Source organism: Colobus angolensis, unplaced genomic scaffold (genome assembly GCF_000951035.1).
Source record: "Colobus angolensis palliatus isolate OR3802 unplaced genomic scaffold, Cang.pa_1.0 Scaffold224, whole genome shotgun sequence".
Classification (NCBI taxonomy): Eukaryota; Metazoa; Chordata; class Mammalia; order Primates; family Cercopithecidae; genus Colobus; species Colobus angolensis.
In genome coordinates, this window is record NW_012115422.1 from 5,524,445 (window position 1) to 5,543,949 (window position 19,505).

General features: G+C 34.3%; 1 protein-coding gene across 1 annotated transcript in view; it reads right to left on the reverse strand.

Moving 5' to 3' along the window:
- TTN (titin) overlaps positions 1–19,505 on the reverse strand; it is a 273,017-nt gene that overhangs the window by 102,846 nt on the left and 150,666 nt on the right. The window contains exons 167-190 of the mRNA XM_011944051.1: positions 18,189–18,302; positions 16,815–16,883; positions 14,502–14,582; positions 13,516–13,590; positions 12,817–12,906; positions 12,322–12,384; positions 11,973–12,062; positions 9,685–9,735; positions 8,728–9,129; positions 8,293–8,571; positions 7,771–8,046; positions 7,495–7,634; positions 7,047–7,173; positions 6,690–6,953; positions 6,144–6,410; positions 5,740–6,003; positions 5,514–5,653; positions 5,246–5,372; positions 4,854–5,120; positions 4,478–4,744; positions 3,368–3,634; positions 3,138–3,277; positions 2,575–2,701; positions 1,640–1,782 (exon numbers count right to left, since the gene is read on the reverse strand). Coding sequence (XP_011799441.1) covers positions 1,640–1,782; positions 2,575–2,701; positions 3,138–3,277; positions 3,368–3,634; positions 4,478–4,744; positions 4,854–5,120; positions 5,246–5,372; positions 5,514–5,653; positions 5,740–6,003; positions 6,144–6,410; positions 6,690–6,953; positions 7,047–7,173; positions 7,495–7,634; positions 7,771–8,046; positions 8,293–8,571; positions 8,728–9,129; positions 9,685–9,735; positions 11,973–12,062; positions 12,322–12,384; positions 12,817–12,906; positions 13,516–13,590; positions 14,502–14,582; positions 16,815–16,883; positions 18,189–18,302 — 4,130 coding nt within the window. The remainder of the gene's footprint in view (positions 1–1,639; positions 1,783–2,574; positions 2,702–3,137; positions 3,278–3,367; positions 3,635–4,477; positions 4,745–4,853; positions 5,121–5,245; positions 5,373–5,513; positions 5,654–5,739; positions 6,004–6,143; positions 6,411–6,689; positions 6,954–7,046; positions 7,174–7,494; positions 7,635–7,770; positions 8,047–8,292; positions 8,572–8,727; positions 9,130–9,684; positions 9,736–11,972; positions 12,063–12,321; positions 12,385–12,816; positions 12,907–13,515; positions 13,591–14,501; positions 14,583–16,814; positions 16,884–18,188; positions 18,303–19,505) is intronic.

Here is a 19,505-nt window from a genome sequence, read left to right on the forward strand (position 1 = left end):
CACAGTGTTAGCCAGGATGGTCTCGATCTCCTGACCTCGTGATCCACCCGTCTTGGCCTCCCAAAGTGCTGGGATTACAGGCGCGAGCGGCCCCGAGACTGATCTTTTAATAAGAAGCTCTTAATATGACAAAAAGATATTTGGTAATGAAAAAATAATATTTGTCCTTAAGCAGTGTTCCTATATATAAATCACGAATTTACAGATCTAGAAAGAATCTTGAAAAGTCAACCTATTCTGTCTTTAGACATGAAGTTAATTAAATCATGCATGATAGGAAAAATATATATTTTCAAACAATAAGCTTGAAGGTAGAGGTGGCTTCCTCAGTTCAATATTTAGAAGACCTCATTGTAAGGAAGGTTTTCTCATATGTAACTTAATTCCCATGCTACAAATGGAATGTACTGCTGCTTTTTCTGGTCAGTGGAAAAGGAGACCAAGAAGATCTCCTTATCTGTATAACAGTCAGGTGTTACCTATCAGATAACTGTTAGTGAATTACCCTGTAATCACTGTAGTGGAACACTAGTTTTTTTGTTGTTGTTGTTTGTTTGTTCCAGAGCAGTTACTTGAAGGCATTGCTTTCAAATACTTCAGTCAACTTTGTGGCTTTTTGTTAAATCAAATCACTTTTTAACTATATTCCTTTAAGTCTTCAAAGTTTGATTTTTGTTGAGATCTTTATAGCACATTTAATATTATTTCTGAAATATTGGGGGAAAATGTCACAGAACAATTTACTGTCCTGTGCTTTATTTCCAACCCAGGCTGGACATATTCCATATATTTTATTTTAAGAATTCAAAATTAATGATGGATTGTCAAGATAATTTAAAGACATATGTTGTTTCTGGGGACAAAACATATAGATCAATTTAGGCAAAGTGTATTGTGGGCCTATCTGAATAATCCCTTAGTTTTTACTTACGGGTGAAATCTTGGGCATAAAGAATGTCAGTAAAAGTTAACAGCAGGAGCTAGTTCTTTACCAAAGCTTTAAAAAAATATTTCATTCACATATGTGGATAACCATAGAGCCCTTCTTTCTTGTCAGTACCATCAGTTGCACTTTAAATAGTCCACTTGCATTCCAGATATCACACAGCCCAAAGCACTTGAAGGTTAAAAATAGCTTTGGAGAAATGCTTGAAAGAAAATCTGCCCAGAAGTTATCTCAACTACTTGATCAACTGCCCAAAATGGAATTTCAATCTTCTCCTCTTAATCCCCTTATATGCAGAACACTAGATAGGATGGAGAGCATTAATCTTAAAACTTAATGTGCACCATGGTTGCAGAGTGTGCAGTCAGAAAGCCTTTTTGATCCTTCCTGTCTTCTGGTTAATCAAACAAACTATCACTGATAGTCAATGAGTCTTGCCTTTTCTTCAAAAAACTAAAACGTGATCATACTTTAAATTTATTTCTATTTTAATAAGAATATCATCAGGTTAAACCTAATAAAAAATGGAAAAATTGGCTTTACAGTTTCAGCAGAAATCAGGCTAAAGGTGGAAAGAGAAAGGCAAAGGCAGAGGAAGAGACATTAGAAAGAGCAAAGAATAAGGAACATACAAGTGAAGGTGGAAGAACTCCAGAAAAAGAACGGGAAAGACAAGGCATGCCTGCTTTTTACCTTATCGCTGGGTTCTAGTTTCTTCCCTTTGAGATACCATTCTACCGGGATATCCTCGTAGGAGAGCTCGCAGTCGAAGGTGGCTGTTTCCCCTGCAGTCACGGTGACATCCTTTAAAGGCCTCAGAAGACCAATTACTCGTGCTTTTCGAGAGGGAGGAAACAGCTTTGCGTTACTCATTTTGTAATCCCAAAAGAATAAATAGAGACTTAGATATGAACCTTCATGGTTGCTTTCTTCAAGAAGCCACAGGACTGGCCACTATTGTAACTCCCATGTGAACATGGGCTTATGGTGCTGAGAAGGGGAAAGCTGGTAGCCGGAGAGCGAGTATATGTAGGAGCCCTTTCGTTCTGACGTACAAGGTCAGCGAGAAATTTCTGCCGCATCTGTCTCTCTGCCAGGCGTCAAGTTCTTCTTGCTACATAAGGTATGTGACTTCCAAAATAACTAAGACTCTGATTGGGAGAGGACAAGGGGCCCTCAATCAGAGGCTGTCCCTATCCATCAAACACTTTGCACCTTCCAGAAATGTTAGCCTAATGCTCTCCACCTTCTTTCTTGAATCTGACATGCTCACACAGCAAAGTTTGTCTTTCTGGTGCTCTAGTTGCACAGTCACTTGAGGGAAGTGGTCTTTAAGGGTTCTGAGTTAGATTCTCATTGTATGTGTATCTACTTTCAATGAGAGGACTACAGAGCCGGAAAATCTGATTTGCTAAATTTTCTTTTGTTCAAATGGCAAGGTCAACAAAATTTCCAAAATTTTACAATTTGAACCACTTCTGTATTGGAATATCAAAGTGGCAAAGAGAGCCAGTTTTTGTGTTTTAACAATATTTTCTAACTAATAAAATAATTCCAATTAATTTCACTCACATTCATTTTCTGAAAAAGTGCTTATTTAATTTTCCTCAAAAACATACAATACTTACGCTTAACTCGGAGGTGGGCACTAGATTTCACATTGGCAGCTTGGAAATCCACCCCACCAGTCTGGTCCAGGCGACAGTTGTGCAAAACAAGGGAGTGTATTTTGCCTTCTTCCTTAATTTCACAATCCTGTACCAACAAAATAGAAAAACTTTCATAGAAAATAATTTTCTTTGAAATTTTTTCCTAAGGATAGAATATCTTAATTAAAGGAATGCAACAAATAAATGGTAGTGAAACTTGATATAACTTTGAGCTCTTTTTTTAGGAAGTAAAGCTTACAAGTACTAAGAGGAAAGCCACATTTATTTTAGCTGTATAATTCTGAGCCAACTAGCAGCATCACGGAGTATCTACAACCTTATACCCACTCTGCTGAATCAAAAGTAATGCAAGTGTGCCAGTCTGAGCCCATTCATAGACCCTGACATCTCTCTTTGGCTTAGAGTCTGATAGAGAAACTGCTATCATGTTTTAAATGTCCTGCATGCACTCTGACTTTCACCTGTCCTTTTCTAATTCACACAGCTCCTTTAGGTGTTGACAAGTTCAGAAATAGCCTTACAGGTGTTTGGAGTAGGGCCTCTCCCTTGAGTTTCCAGTTGGCGTGGATATCATCTTCAGAGATTTCGGTTTCAAAGCGGGCCGTCTCAGTCTCCATCACCTCCACACTGTGCAGGGGTCGCACCAGTTTAATTTCCCGATCTAGAAAAGTGAAGGGCCAGCATGGGTCATTAGCCTCTGGCACAAATAACCCCAATGCTTCAAGAGTGAAACTCATGGAAATTTCCTTACCCTCAATGTCAAGTTTTCCTGAGGTCTTATCTGTCCCACAGTCACAGGTGTACTGTCCAATATCCGACTTCAAGGCTTTCTTTAGGATTAGCATGCGTTTCTTGCCATCTGCCTTAATAACAGCATTTTTGGATGGCTTTATTTCCTTCCCATCCTTAAACCATTTCACTGGTGCATCTGCTTTGCTAATTTCACACTGTAGAATAACTTCATCTTTCTCTACACCAGTATAATCTTGAAGTTTTCCTGTAAAATATGGGTCTCCCTCTGCAAGTAAAGTATAAGTGAAAAAGTTTTATTGATCACCTTAGGGAAATGACAATCTCTTGGAAAGTTTAAGAGACAATTCACAGAGTTCTGAGTATATTTTTAAATTGTGTCAAGTGTTCAATCATTTAACCTGTTTATGTTCAAAAGTTCTCTAAATATTAGAAAGGGAATCGGTGCATGGGATTTATCAAGATCTAATCCATTCATATTGAATTTTGAAACATTTTGTTAACAGTAGCTAAAAAGACTGAAATTTAGCTTCAAATACAATTTTGTATTCCTCCATTATTTGGATAAATTTCTAATTTCTTAGCAACTCTATTATGTCTAGTTTACTTTTAAGCTTTCAGGTTCACATTGTTAGTTTTTCTTAATCAATTAAGAGTTTGCCTTTAATCATGTCTATATATGTTAGCCTTCATGTTTAATCTTGTTGATATTAGGTGGCCAAGAAAATGAGGCTCGTTAATGTAGGTTATGTAGTATCTTCTCTTATGGGAAACTTGAAAAACATTCCTCTGAAATAATTTTGATAAAATGAAGAGATAGAAAGTATTTATATATTCCTGTTTTAAACATGACAGGGCTCAATAATTAATGAAAAATTTTAAGTTTGCTTTTAACTGGCTATTTTGTGGGCATAAGCTAGAATCTTCATTAACTTACAGTAATGAAGGTAAAATGTTTTAGAAATAAGCCTGATTACATATGTGATAGCTTCATAAGGAGTTGGGCTGCTTTCATGCAATATAACACTTAGAAGACTATTTTATAGAATAGATACTCCACAAATTTCTGCTGAATTTAATGCAATAAAATTAAAATTTAAAAAGTACTTACCAAGCACAGTGAGTTTAGCTTCTGAACTCATCCCCATAGCTTCTACTCTAATTTGAGAGGTATCATCAATAGACAGGTCTTTGAATGTGATTGAATGAGTTTTCCCTTCGTCTTGCATTGAGACCGACCTGGTGGTGTGTAGGCGCTGGTCATTCTTGAACCATTTAACTCGGATGTTATCATGAGATAACTCCACAGTAAACACAGCACTTTCCTTCTCTTTGGCAGTTACATCCTTGAGAGGGGTGAGAAATTTAAGCCGGATTCCTGTCAAGAAAAAAAAAAGAACTTATTAATTGAAGCACTTTAAAGAGGAAATATAAAAGTAAAGGCAAAAAAATGATTTTGGGGTGGACTATTTGATAAAACTATTTACCTTCAATGATCAGTTTGCCACTTGTGTGCTTATCTTCAGCTTCAAACATGTATTTTGCTTCATCTTCAAAAGCAGCCGACTTGATCACCATTGAATGCTTAGTGCCATCCTTTATAAGCTCAAATCTGTCATCACCTGTGATTTCCTGGGTTCCTTTTAGCCAACGGAATGTTTTGGGTTCCCTGGATACTTCACACTCAAACTTAGCCTCATCTTTCTCGAAGACTTTAACATCACTGAGAGGTGTGATGAAGATAAGAGGCAATTCTGAAAGAAGTGGACAGTGGATGAAGTCAGAATATGTTTCCATTGAGGACCCTTGATCAATGCAGGGGTGTATCAGGAAATCTTGCAGAGAAAATACAAAAATGTGGCCGACAAGTAGAGCATACCTTTCACTTTCAGATTAGCTGCAGATTTGGCATTAGCAGCCTGGAAGGAAACCTCTCCTGTCATACCCAGCTGACAGTTATGAAGGATCAGAATATGCTTCTTCCCATCCTCAATGATTTCACAGTCCTGTTTGGAGTGAGGATTAGAAGGAAAGAAAGAACATCATTTATATAGTTATTCCTACAGATCATCAGATATTTTATGTCTTTTTTCACCCTACACAACCAAGGAACCCCTCTCCTATATGATTAGCTAATCTTGACTTACAGGGGAAGCTGTCAAAGGCTCTCCTTTCAGCTTCCACTGGCCGTGAACATCAGGTTCAGAAAGTTCAATTTCAAAGCGGGCTGTTTCACCAACAAACACCTCTACTCCATACAGAGGCTTTTCCACTTTTATTAGTCGAGCTGAAATGATACAGTTTTGTTAGCAAGACCGAACTAATAAACTACAGATTCAGATAGGGTAAATTTTACATTGTTGAGCAACTCACCCTCAACAGTCACATTTGCCTTGGTCTTGTCTGTGCCACAGTCACACACATATTCGCCTTTATCTTTAAGTTCTGCCTTTTTGATTTTTAAAATGCGGCGCAGGCCATCTGCCTTGATAGAATATTTGGGTGAAGGGACAATCTCTTCACCATCTTTGAACCATTTCACTGGTACATCCTTGCTCACTTCACACTTCAAAATAATCTCATCCTTCTCTACTGCAGTTTTGTCATGTAATTTCACAGTGAAGTAGGGATCAGCCTCTGTAAACAACATTTAGCATCAAATTAGAAGAATGTGAAAACTAAAGTTTATTAAAGAGTAAAAGGTTGCAAAATATTTTATTACTCCCCACTCCCATGATTCAGAAACTGGCTCTCTGGTTATAGTTGGTTACATTTACCTAAGACCTTCAGCTGTGCTGTGGAGCTCAGATCCTTGACTTGAGCTTTTATCTGAGATATATCATCCAGTGTCACTTCTTTCATTTCCAGTTTGTGAGTCTTGCCCTCAGAAGAGATGAGTACTGTTCTGCTTGTATGGAGTTTGACATCATTTTTGAACCAGACTACATGCATTTTTTCATGAGAAAGCTCACACACAAAAGTTGCTGTTTCACCTTCTTTTACTGTCTGATCTTCAAGAGGCGACATGAATTTCAGTCTTATACCTGAAATGCAAGCATAGATAATGCCTCAGAAACACAATTCACCTTCAGAAACATTCCATTCTAATCTGTCTGAGTAAAAGGGACCTATTTCACATGACATTTATTCATCTTTCCAAATAGAGTGCCACTAAAAAAAAATTCAGGGGGTTGTTTTGGTAACACTATGAAAGTTAATTAGTGATGCTGATTATCACAGCTTTTAGAACTTGGTGTCCTATCTTTAAAGTCATATATTTGCATGCTTTTATGGGATGTCACAGATCTCATTAGCTCTCTTACCTGTGACAAATAACCGAGCTGAGGTCTTCTTGCCCTCTACCTCAGCAGTATAGACCCCTTCATCATCAAATTGAGAATCATTAATAACAAGAATATGTTTCTTTCCATCAGCAATGATATCGAATTTGTCAGATGACTTGATTATATCGGGTCCTTTGGACCATATAACATTTGCCTCTCGGGTGAGGACACATTCGAATCGAGCCTGTCGCCTTTCTGGAACAGTGACATCCTTCAGGGGCACAGCAAAGTCAAGTTCGATTTCTGAAAATCAGAAATTAAGAACGAGGCTTTTCAGAATGCACAGGGTTGTGAAATGAAGTTGAGCCCCCTCCCTGAATTCTAAAAGCCCTATACCTTTTACTGTCAAAATGGCAGTTGTAATTGCATTCAGGGCCTGGTAGAGGACTTCACCAGCTTGGTCCAGTTTGACTTTGTGCAAAGTTAAGAAGCGTTTTCCACCTTCTGCTTTGATTTCACAAGTCTGAAAAACAATAGTTTTAGTAACCATTTGAAAGAGATAAATTCCCTATAGGAGAAATGTTTCAGATACAGATTTCTATAGAATTTTAAAAATTACTACTAATAAAAGTAAGCAGAGAATTCCCTGTCATAACATTTTACAAAAATTGTTCCAGTTGCCCCCAAATGATATGTAAAATTTCTTTCCTTCTTGGAGACTTTAGAAGACTCCATTATTATTAACTCCATTATTATTAAAGCAACCTGAATCTAGGAAGTAGATATTGAATATAGGATGTGGTTATTTTATATGACTAACAATTTAAAATGTGAAATTACTCACAGGTGAGGGCCTTAGAAGTTCTCCTTTCAGTTTCCATTGTCCAGGAATGTCTGCCTCTGAGATTTCTGCATCAAAGCTTGCACTTTCTTTCTCATAAATGGTAACGTCCTCTATTGGTTTAAGCAGTTCAACTTCACGTTCTGTATTGGTCAAGGATGAAGTAACATAATGCTTTAGACAATCCAACAATGCTTTGCTTTTATGTGTTTTGGTGTGTTATTTGGCTTTACACATATACAAAACTTATATTTTGAATAAAAGGTAGGATTTTCATACCTCCAAGTGTCAGCTTTGCAGGGTATCTTTTTCCTTCAATTTCCACTGCATATTCATCAATATCTTCTGGCATAGCATTCTTAATTTTGAGGTATAGATGATTTCCATCTCTCAGTATTTCAGTCTTATCATTTGGTTCTGCAGGGATTTCATCATATCCTTTGAACCACTTAATGTTTGGAGTATCTTTTGCTATATCACAGGCAAAAATAGCTGTCCCCTTGGGTTTCACATGCTGGTCTCGTATAGGTTTCACCAGCCAATCTCTAATGACTTCTATATGAAAATAAAATCAGGAAAAATGATTAAGATCTGAACAAGTAATATATATAGCTTCCTTAGTAAATTTCAGAAATAGGAAAAATTTCACAAAATTGGGCATAATTAATCCACTATAGGATATATTGTTATTCCCCTTTTAGGTACAAGATTTCTGATATTGTAATACTGGGAAACGAAGTCCTTTCTTCCATTTTCTTAGTGTGGTAATAAGCAGAAAAAATCTTCCAGGAAAGTACTAACCTACTACTTTTACGCAAGATGAACACTCCAGGTTGTTGGCGTTTTCCACAGTAACTGTGTATGTTCCAGCATCTGTGTCATCTGCATCGTTGATGGTCAGGGCCCGCATCAAGCCAATGACGCCCGGCACAATTCGGCCAGGTTTCTCCACCACAATCTTGCCATCCTTCCTCCAGACAACATCACGCTCTTTGTTTAACTCGCAGCTCAAGTACAATGGCTGTCCTTTGACCACTGTGACTTCCTCTTCCAGTGTTTTTACAAAACGCACAGGAAGTTCTGTGAAGAATTTCAGTATATATTTCAATAAATACAATATTTTCAATGAAATAAAACTTGGAAATAAGAGGTTTTGTAAAACTACAATGCAAGTTGCTACTAAGGTTTGTTACATTAAAGTTTAATATAGATTATGTTCAGAAGACTGGAAATTACCTTCGACAACAAGTTTAGCCGTGGAGGTCTTTTCTTTGTTTCCCAAACGTAAAACACAGGTGTATTCACCAGCATCGGAAAGTTGAACATCAATGATGTGCAGCTTTCTGTCTTTACCATCTGCAATAAACCTGTGCTTGGGGCTCTCACGGATATTGCTACCATCTTTCATCCAGGTTGTAATTGCAGTGGAGGGGGATACCAAACATTCAAAGATTGCTGAAGAGCCAACGAACTCTGATTCAGTCAAGACGATGTCTTTGATTTCTTTCACAAACTTCAGTGGCACAGCCTTTAGCTGGTAGGTGAATGGGGCTTCATCAGGAGGTTTCTCTCCACCACTTCCTGGCCTTAATTTTCTCCTTTCGGCTTCTATTGGTGAAGGAGTCTTTTTGGCTACACCTAATTCAAAGTAAAATAAAAAGTTGATTTGGCATCCCCATAGGAGTCAGAAAATTCATACTTGGCTGCCTGCTGGATAAAACCAGCCATAAAGCAATTAGAAGACAAGAACAGAAAATTAAAGACCAGGCAATTGAAAGGTCAGTTGAATTTATACTGCCTTGTTTCAGACAGGAAAATGAGATGGTATAAGGAATCCATGAATCATAAATGCTCCTTTTCTCAAGTTTTAATCTGAAGTATAAAATAGCCAGATTAATGTCTAATTATTTTATCTGCCATGTATAAATATCAGGCATACGAAAAATGAAGCTAAGAACTTATAGGATTCGCTATGCTTAAATATAGTTGGTATATATATATATATTTTTTACCTCCTTGCATAATACTAAAAGTGTATTATTTGAAATATCAGAAAACATGCTAGGTTTAGTAGAATCAATTAGAAAAAATAAAAATTGTTATAAATTTTGTAATTTTTTTTCACCTTGAATATGAACTTTAGAAATTCAGAGTGGAAGGTTACAATACAAGTACTAGAAAAACGAATCTCACCTTTAATAGGACCTTTTGGCTTGGCAGCCTCTTCCTTAGGTGCTTTGGCTTCTGAAATAAAAATAAAACTCAGCATTTAAACAGTTTTCGGACTTACTTCATGTTTAATAGTAAACCATGGAGGGTGAGTCATGCTCCATTATAAATATTAATGCATAAAGAGAAATTGGTTTCATTTATATGACTTCTATGCATAATCATATTTCCAGGAAGGCATATTCTGAGATTGCAGAGCTCAAGCTAAATTGCCAACATATTTAGGATTAACAGATTGTTTCAGCAAGTGCCTTATTCTCTTCCCATTTTTGGAAGGCTTACTGTTGCCTTGTGAGGAAAAGTTTTGCTCCTGGCTAACTATGCAAAATATTTTATATGTTTATGTATGTGCGCCAAGGAAATAAGGTTTTGTCAGTAAGAAATCAGTGTAGGGAAAAGGGAAATGGCCGAGAAGTTACCAAAAGACTTTCTTTTTATGTCTAAATTGGTCAGACAAACAAATCCAGGGAAGACTAAAGAAAAAGAGTCCACGTACCACAAATGCATGAGTTTCTTTGAAGATTTCCCTTAGACAATGAAGTAAAGCAGAAGCAAGAGAGTTCTGACATTTAGAGTTTGATTCCATTATTAATACAGGACAGTATAAACTGTGGAACGAGTTCGCTAGCTTCAGCCCCCAGGATAACTGAGAATAGCTTTATTTTTGTACATACTTAATTAGCCAAGAGCAATTCATCACCTTTTTCTGAATAATAAAAGTACTACACTGACATTATAAAAGTTTAAAAGAGTAATGCCCAAATCATAAACATCAGTGACAAAATATAACATAAATATTAAAAATTAAACTACAGTCAAAAGAATATAGTATATTTTTTCATGTCATTACACATGGTAAACTCCAAATATTTTGAGATAATTTTAAATAAAAAAATTCTAAATAATTTATATAAAAATATATAAACAAATATAAAATGACTATATAATTATTGAATGAATAATCTAAAATAATATAATTTTTCTGAATAGTTTTATTTATTGATTTATTAAAGATATAATCAATTTTTATTAGGTTCAGAAAATTAAATTCAAAAATCTCTCTGTCAAGCTATTATGGATATTTCTAAATGTTATTCCCGGGGGCTATGCACATCTCATTGTGGAATGTAACAAATAGTTCTTTTTTTTTTATTCACCCTGAATTTTTTATTTTGTGCTTTATCAGTGGAGATGATCATTTTTCCATAGGAACAAATTGTCAAGGCATTACATTGAATATCTTAGATTCTTCACATCTTAGAAAATTATCAATATATGCATTCCCCCCACACCCCACTTTAAATTTACTTTATTTTTGGTTTTGTTTTTTCTTTTTTTAAAAAATAATTTCAACTTTTATTTTAAACTCATGGGATGCACGTGCAATTTTGTTATGTGGATATATTTCATGATGCTGAGGTTTGGGATATGAATGATCTTGTCACCCAGATAGTGAGCCAGAGGGCAAATAGGATGTGTGTTTATCAATGACTATCAATTACACATCAAATTAGTTTTGATCAATTATATCTCAAATTATCACTTAAATGATGAACTATACTAAATAGTTCATATACAACTAATAAGTGCTTTAAGTTTGGACTTGAGATATCTATACCATTAAGTGAGAACATTTAAGAAAATTATTATTGATCTAATTCCTTATACAGATTAAAAGACTGAACTATGGAGTCTCTTTTTTCTTTTCCTTTTTTTGTGGTAAAATATACCTAACATAAAAGTTATCATTTTAGCCATTTTTAAGTATACAATTCAGTTGCATGAAATACAGTCACAATGTTGTACAATCATCAACACTATCCATTTCCAGAACTTTTACATTATCCCAATATACAGACTTTTTTAAAAAAGAGAAATAGTTCCAATAGGGTATAAGGGAAATTTGAAGCTTCATGGGATTTTTACATGTATACCCTTATAGGGTCTCTGCCTGTCTCCTTAGTTTTTATCAGCCCCAAACATATTCATTACTTAATCTCCAAAGCATATGAAAGAAATGGTGCAACCCGGGAATGTACATTCCAATTAAGGCACAATATTCACCCACTGGGCAGGAGACAAAGTGGATAAAAGATGTTAGATGAAGAAAGGCTAGAAACTTATCATAAACCTCCAAAGTTGAAATGATACCTATGTTGCAACATAAACAGGGCTTGAATTTTAATCAAGTGTGAATACTTTTATTAAGTCCCCAAAGCAAACTAGCAAAAAGAAAGCTACGGGATAAATACCTGCTTTCTTTCCAACCACCGGCACTGTTACTGGGGCAGCGATGGGGGTTGGTTCAGGTTCCACAGGAGGTGGTTTGATTGTTTTCACTTCTGTAGAGAGATGTCCATTGCATTAATGTATCAATTTGTCACTTCCTAAAAGCTTATTTGGTGGCTTATTTGCCTCTTCTGATATAATTTTGAAGTCTTTGAATAACTAGTTTTTAAGAGAACAGTATGTTAAGCATATTGAGACATCAGAAATCATTTGATATATACTGACTTTCACCTACTATCTTTTATTAAGTACATGTTATGTGTGTGAATCAAGAAGGAATATGCTGTTGACATTGAGGATAAGCTTGCTCACCTGCTTCAGGCTTTGGTTTCGGTTCAGGTCCAGGGAGAGGTATTGCTGGCTTGATTTCAGGCACTGAAATAATTCAGAGTAGAGGGCAGATTATTACAGGATTTTTGAAGTTTTTCACAAAGTCAAAACCAAAATTAAGCCCACATATCTTGGAAGATATTAGAATTTATATACATATAATTATCAAATCAAGTATTTGATTAGTTTTCATTTTAAACAAAATATTTGGAAAATATAGTAAGGCAATGTTCTTGGTTTTAATGTTGTTATTTATCTCATTGCCCATAAATACAATGTTTTTTTTCTGGTAACTTATTTAGCAACTGGGTAATCATTAGCCAATTGAATAGGAGAGTGAGATGGTAAAGAAAATTAAGCCATATGTGATGAACAGATTAAGGTCATGTGTTCAAATCTTTATGTCAATGTAACAATATTTTAAATGATACATATTTGCATTTTTAGAGACAACTAAGAATGCCAGTAGATTTGTACCTTTTGTTGGTTCAGGAATCTTCCTTTCTCTTTTTGTAACAGTAGGTACTTCAACCTCTTCAGCAGGTTTTGGAGGTGGTGGTTCTGGTACTTTAAGATAAGATTTTTTTTTGTGTGTTAATATTTGAATATTTAGGGAGCAACTCATCTGAAATATCAATTTATTTTCAAAAACTCTATTGATGGCTTTTTAAAAAACCTTATAGTTTATCAATTAATTTCTATTTTATTTTCTTGACTCTGCTTCCATTTATTTTTCTTCCTTTTATTCCATCAACTTGTCTTCCACTCCCCATAGCTCTCTCCTTCTAAATCACTTCTATAATAGTTCCCAATAATTACACCCTTTGAGAAGAGGCTAATGATAAAAGTCAATCCATTTAAAAGCTCCCAGAGTATGAAACCTTTGCCGACAACCTCCCATGAATAGCCACTTCATTATTTCAGTCATTTCTACTGGAGGAACTTAAGTTGCAAAGGAATGATAAGAATGAAGTGCAGGGAAATACATGAATGGATTTGGGAATTACTATAAAAATATTTAAACAGAAAGCAGACAATGGAAAACAAAGACTACATCACAGATGAAATATGAAGCCATGTTTACATCTAACTTCATTTATGTTTACAAGATAAACCTTTTGTTAAATGTCCATTTTGTTAAAAGATATTCTTACAAATTGTCACTGAGATTCCTACCTGCAGGTTTTTTAACTTTTTCTAGTTTTTTAGGTTCTACTTTAGGCTCTTCTTCTTCAGGTCTTTTTCTTAGAACTTTAAAGACAAAAAGGTTTATATGTAAACCAAGACAAACTAATGAAGATGTTGAATAAGCTTGACAAATGCAAATAATGTACAAAGCAAGGAAAATGAAAAAAAGCATGCTACCTAGCACTCTGGAAAGTAAGCATTTACACTAAAAGTTTTTTCTTTTTTTTTTGAATCAAAGGTTGTTATGTTAATTACAATAGCACTCAAAGTTACTTTGCTTCTGTCTTGATAGAGCGTATATCCTGAGACAAGTCTGTGGGAGAAACAGCTCCAACACAAAATGAATAATTTGAATAGCAACGAATTATAATAATAATTAAATGTTAATGATTTAATGAGTATGTATATAAGTAGAAAGTTTACTTAAGCAGAGATATCCAAAGAAAGGTAGCCTAAAAATCAGTAATTCTATGTGAAGACAATGTTAGAACTTAATTCTTCATTTGACTATCTTGTTTCACATTCTTTAATATTGTATTAGTCGGAAAGAAATGTTCAGTTTTTTAAAGATGTTACTTATTAGTTGTGGTGATCCTGTGTCATGCTTTAAAACTGAATATTGAATTTAAGCTAAAGTAGTTTCATGTAAGGTATTTAATAGGTTTAGTGTACTTTACTACATAATTTGGTTATGAAAATGGCAGTCATGATTGTTGTTAGTTTAGAATATTATCAACTTAGCTATGCCTATTAACATTTTAAATTTCAAAATACTGTGAATGCTCACAAAATTTCTGTCTTTTTTTTAAAAAAAGATCTGGAAATGACATTTTTCTTAATTTTCAGTGAAACTACAAACAAATTTTGATAAATAGCGAACCAATTCAAAGAAAACCAAAGGACAGAAAAATTTTGTAAGCTTTCAAATTCATTTTAAAAATTAACGCTGACAGAATGGTTGAAAAATACTATACCGCTTTTCAGAACAACTTCTTCCTTTGGTTCAGGTTTACGTTCAGGAAGTAATTTGCGAACTTTCTTTTCACCTCCAGGCACTTAAAAGAATATGATTTCAAATTTTGAAGTGAATTTATATAAAAACGGAATTTCAACAAGAAAAATGTCTCTCCTAAAACTAGTTAACTGTAGTGCATTAAGTAACAATTTTCACTGCATATAAATACCACAGAATTTAAGTTTAAATGATACATTTCAAGTAATCTCCTCTGTATAAATATCTATACAGCCTTGTGATGAAATTCAACTCCATTAACTGCAGGCAAATGTATTCATTTTAAATGCTTGTAGAGGATGTTGCTCTGTACTGACTTTATGAATCTTTAATCAAACTATAGGGTTCTTGACAGCATCTTTGTCCCAAACTGCAACTGCAGATTGTCCAAGTCTACGATGTTATCTCCCCAACCACTAAATGTATGAAAATGATACTGGCAAGTGTTAGTGCCATCATTCAGTCTTCTCCACTGAGGGAAGACGGTGGCCAAGGGTTCCGATTTGTGACTTTGATGCTGGGGAAGGGCCATATCTCACTTTCTGAACAGAAAAAGAGTATCCTTTCTTAAGATTTCCTTTTTGAAATAATACTGGATAAAATATTTAAAATTATAGAATTATAAAATCTCAAAGCTGGTGTTGGAAGCTCATTTTTTGTAAATAAGAAAATGTTCTTAAATTCATTCAAATTAAGGAATGCAAGGAATTCAAAATTAATTTCCTCTACAGTGAATACTGAGCATGGTGGGTGATGCTATTTTATAGAGCGGCCTCCTTTGCTATTACGGCCCTCACAGATTTGAATAGTGAAAGAAAGGAACACGTGGTGATTATTAAACCATTTTCCTCTCTACTAATGTCAATTAAAATCTAATTTAGAACAATATTTATTTGTATCATGTAACTATTTGCTCACTGTCAGAAATCTGAATTTTTAGATATTTCTATAAAATTTTCTATTTAGGGCTTTAAACAAGATATTTGCAGCTCATTAAATTTTTTTATGTGATAAAGATAACATTGCTTAACTCTTATTTCAAAAATTTAAACCTGCAATAGGCAAATATGTATTTTATTTTGAATAATCATTTTTTTCTAATGCCAAATATTTTAAGTAAAAATTTTACAGTTAAACATTACATATTTTATCCAGGATAAATTGTGTTGGCCTTCAATACTATTTTAAAGGTACCAGTCTTCTTAATAACTATTTTTGTTGCTCAAACCCAGAAGGAAGCACATACATCTAATTAATGTAAAGCGAGGAGGCATAATATAGATTTTCTTTACTGATATAATGGACATAGTGAAAATATAACTGTGCGTTTTTTATATTATTATTTTATTTTAAAAATCTTATTGATGTTTGAGAACCCACCATTGTAGCTATTATTTTTAAAGTCATTATATGTGATTATGTGCTATTTTAATGTTTATGATCAATATCCATGATAACATCATTTTATAATCTCCCCTTTATGAAATCAGGAAATGTATATTTATATGGATGACTTTTTTCCCCAAAATTTCAGAGTGACCAGAAAGAGTCTTAATTTCTAGGTCTGAATGTGTTGATTACTTGAACAGAACACTGCTACCCACTAGAAAAATTAAGTTTATTTTTGATAGCTGTTTTCTAGACTCTTATAATTCATTTAGTTTTCTTTAGGGTCTAATTTTAGATGAGATCTTATTAGGAAAAATACTGTTTACAGAAAAATACATTTTGAAAAATTACCTACAGCAATAAGGAAATTTTTCTGAAATGTGAATTCTGTACACCTCAGAGAATGGCTTAGAGCCAGTGAGAAGAGACTGACACGAAAGTCCTAAGGAAATCCCTACAAATAACCTTAATAATATAAAAGGAAGATAAGATGTATTTTTAATGCTTATTACATTGGCTAAAATGCTTATGTCAGGGAAATGTCAAAACAGTTTACTAATAGCTCCCAGCATTTTAATCTCACATGTCTCTTGATATCAATTTTGGTTAACCAGTAAAATTGGGTATTTTTAAGTTTAGGAAAATGCAAGACATATGTAGATGAGACAAAGATAGACCATGTCTACTCAATGTATGAAAGGGATGGGAGACAAAGAAAGCCACACTTATGAGCCAGGACCATAAAAGCCACAGAAATATAAGAAATGAATGGGACTACTCTCTGATGATTGAAAAAGAGAGACAGAACGTTCAATGGAGGCAGAAAGAGCGAGGAGTCAGGAAAAGGGCTACCATATAAGTATGTATTTTTCAGCCTGCGAAATACCTTTCAGAGGTGTAAGCTCCACTTTTTCTGGAACCTCAGGTTTTTCAGGAACTTTCTTCTTTGGAACAGCTTTAAAGAATATGATTTTACTTTTGTTATTTGTATATTTAATCTGAAGCAAGTGATTAACTTTCTACTCCAAGAGTCAAAACCAAGCTTTGCTTATAACCAGAAAGCATTAATAACAGCCAAGAACAGCTTCCAAAGAACATACAAGCAGCATTCGAACCATGAAAACAGACTGCAGTTTTACTCCAAAGCTCAGTAGTTAATTAAAGACCGGCAGAGAAATAAGGCAATTTTTGTTATTGGCAGGAGGAAGAAATTTTCCTTTGAGCATACATTTTACGTTAAGGGAAATGTATTTATGTGTGTGTCCTCATGGAGTATCAATTAACAGATGGGTGGCCTTTCAAGAGGTGCCAGAGGGTCCCCCTAAAGGCCATGAGGGTTGTAGAGGGCAAGAATCACCAGCAGCAATGTCTTATGCTGGAAGACTCTGGTTTGTAGATACATAGGTCTGTATGGGGAAAGTGCATATCTAAGATTACACCTAGATAATTTTAGATTGGGGAATCATATGACATCACAAGACAACTTTTTGTTAAGAATAATATGTTTTTGCCAGTTTATTTCAGCTTTTAAAGAAACTGATATTTTTAAAATTAAGTAACATTGTGTCAATTCATAGAAAAATCAAAATATAAGAAGGTGAAAGGGAAGTTTAATAATAGAAAGAGATGCTGGATACCAAATGTCTTCATAACCACTCTTTCCAGCTCCCCTGAGAACCACACAGAACACTTCTTTAAGTTGCAAGAAAAAAAAAAAAGATAGGGGAACAGTAACAAGTCATTTATATGCTTTCCTTTCATGATATATAAGCACATATCAGCTATTGGAGATCATAACTATATTACTTGTAATATATTTAAAAGCACATGCAATTCTTTAAGAACAAAGTTTTGGCTTTTATGTAAATGTGTTACTGCAATATTGAAAATATCTTGCAAAGATTTCTTATATATTCCTTAAGCATAAGACCGCAATGATATGTATAGCAATCAGGCTTTGAAATCAGAAAACTCTTTTCTCCCCACTCCACAAAAGAAAGTTAATTGGATAACCCCTGCATTCACATATCCCGATGATGCTATCAGTGTACTTTCTGACTTTTGCAGCAGCAGGCATGACATGACAAGCAACCCAGGAACCATGGGGCAGCAGAAGACACAACTCTATGCAATCTCACAGTACAATCATGTCTGAAAGTACACACTTCTAAAAGTCATACATTTCTTGCAAGCATCATTTCAGATGGCTGGATAGAAGTTTGAAGCAGGCTAATAAAACTTTGGAAGTGGCATTTTTTACCTTTAAGTTGGAATATTTTCTCCCTCACATCTTCCTTAGGTGGAGCAGGTGGAGGAGCTGGGGGTCTTGGTTTGAGTTTTGGTTTCTCAATAACCTTCTTTTCAGGTTCAGGTTCTTGAAAGAGTATTTCAGAGGTGTTAGTATATGTATATGTTAGCATGGGGATATGTAGAATATTTAATAGAAATTATATATATAATTTATATATAATATACACATACACACATACACACACACACATATATATATATGAAGTACAAAGTTTACTTTTTAAGGTACATAATACCAGTATCCAACACAAAACACAGAACATAAAACATAAAAATATCAACCCTTTACACAGGTGATGAGAAACACAGCAAAGGCACCAATAACAACAACAAAGCATCCAAACAAGCCACAATTGACATGAGATAAACAGTACAAGTTATATAGAAACCTAAGAATGAGGTTCACATTTAAAACGAAGAATACTTTACTTACAAATGGGAACAGACATACTACATATGTACAACAACATAAACCATATACATTTAAAGAGAAAGAATATAATAAAGAAGATTTAAGTCCACTGGATTGAATACCTTTTACTGGTATTTCTTCAGGCTGTGGTTCAGGTTCAGGCTCTTCAGGTTTAATGTACTTTTCAATTTCACGTTCTTTAAAGAATTTTGACAAAGGATATGCAGTTGTAAAGTTCTTCAAAAAGACTCATAGAAATTTCACATTGATGCAAAGATTACAGTCACAAAATAAAAATGTACAATTCATACAAATTCACGTATAGAAAAATTCACGTATAAGAAAAATTTCTTATATTTGAACTGCCTATTAATTAGATTATTCAATGTATATTGATGGCAAATGCGATGAGTTTTAAAATTTGATACTGTGTTATCATTTGAGGATCCAAGGCAATTATTCCATTTTGCTTCAGTAAACTGTACCTTTTGGAATTTATAATTACCAACAAGAGTAACCAAATTAAAGATTCTAACTTGAAAGAAGTGTAACTATTTCAAAAATAAAGCAGTCAAACATGCTAGACAGATCTCGTATATAATTTCAAGAAGGAATAGTGTCCTGTAAATGCTTTTGTAATTCTAACAGGAATCTTCAGGAGATTAAAAAAATTTATATATATATATATACCTTCAACCGGGGGAGTCTCTTTTCTACCAATGGTTATAGATGCTTTTTCTTCATACATTATTTCCTCAGGAGTCTCTTCAACTTTAAAAAACATAGTGTTTTATTTTAGACTATATTTAGAACAGAATACTGCAACTACTATTCTAACATATCAACCTAGCTACA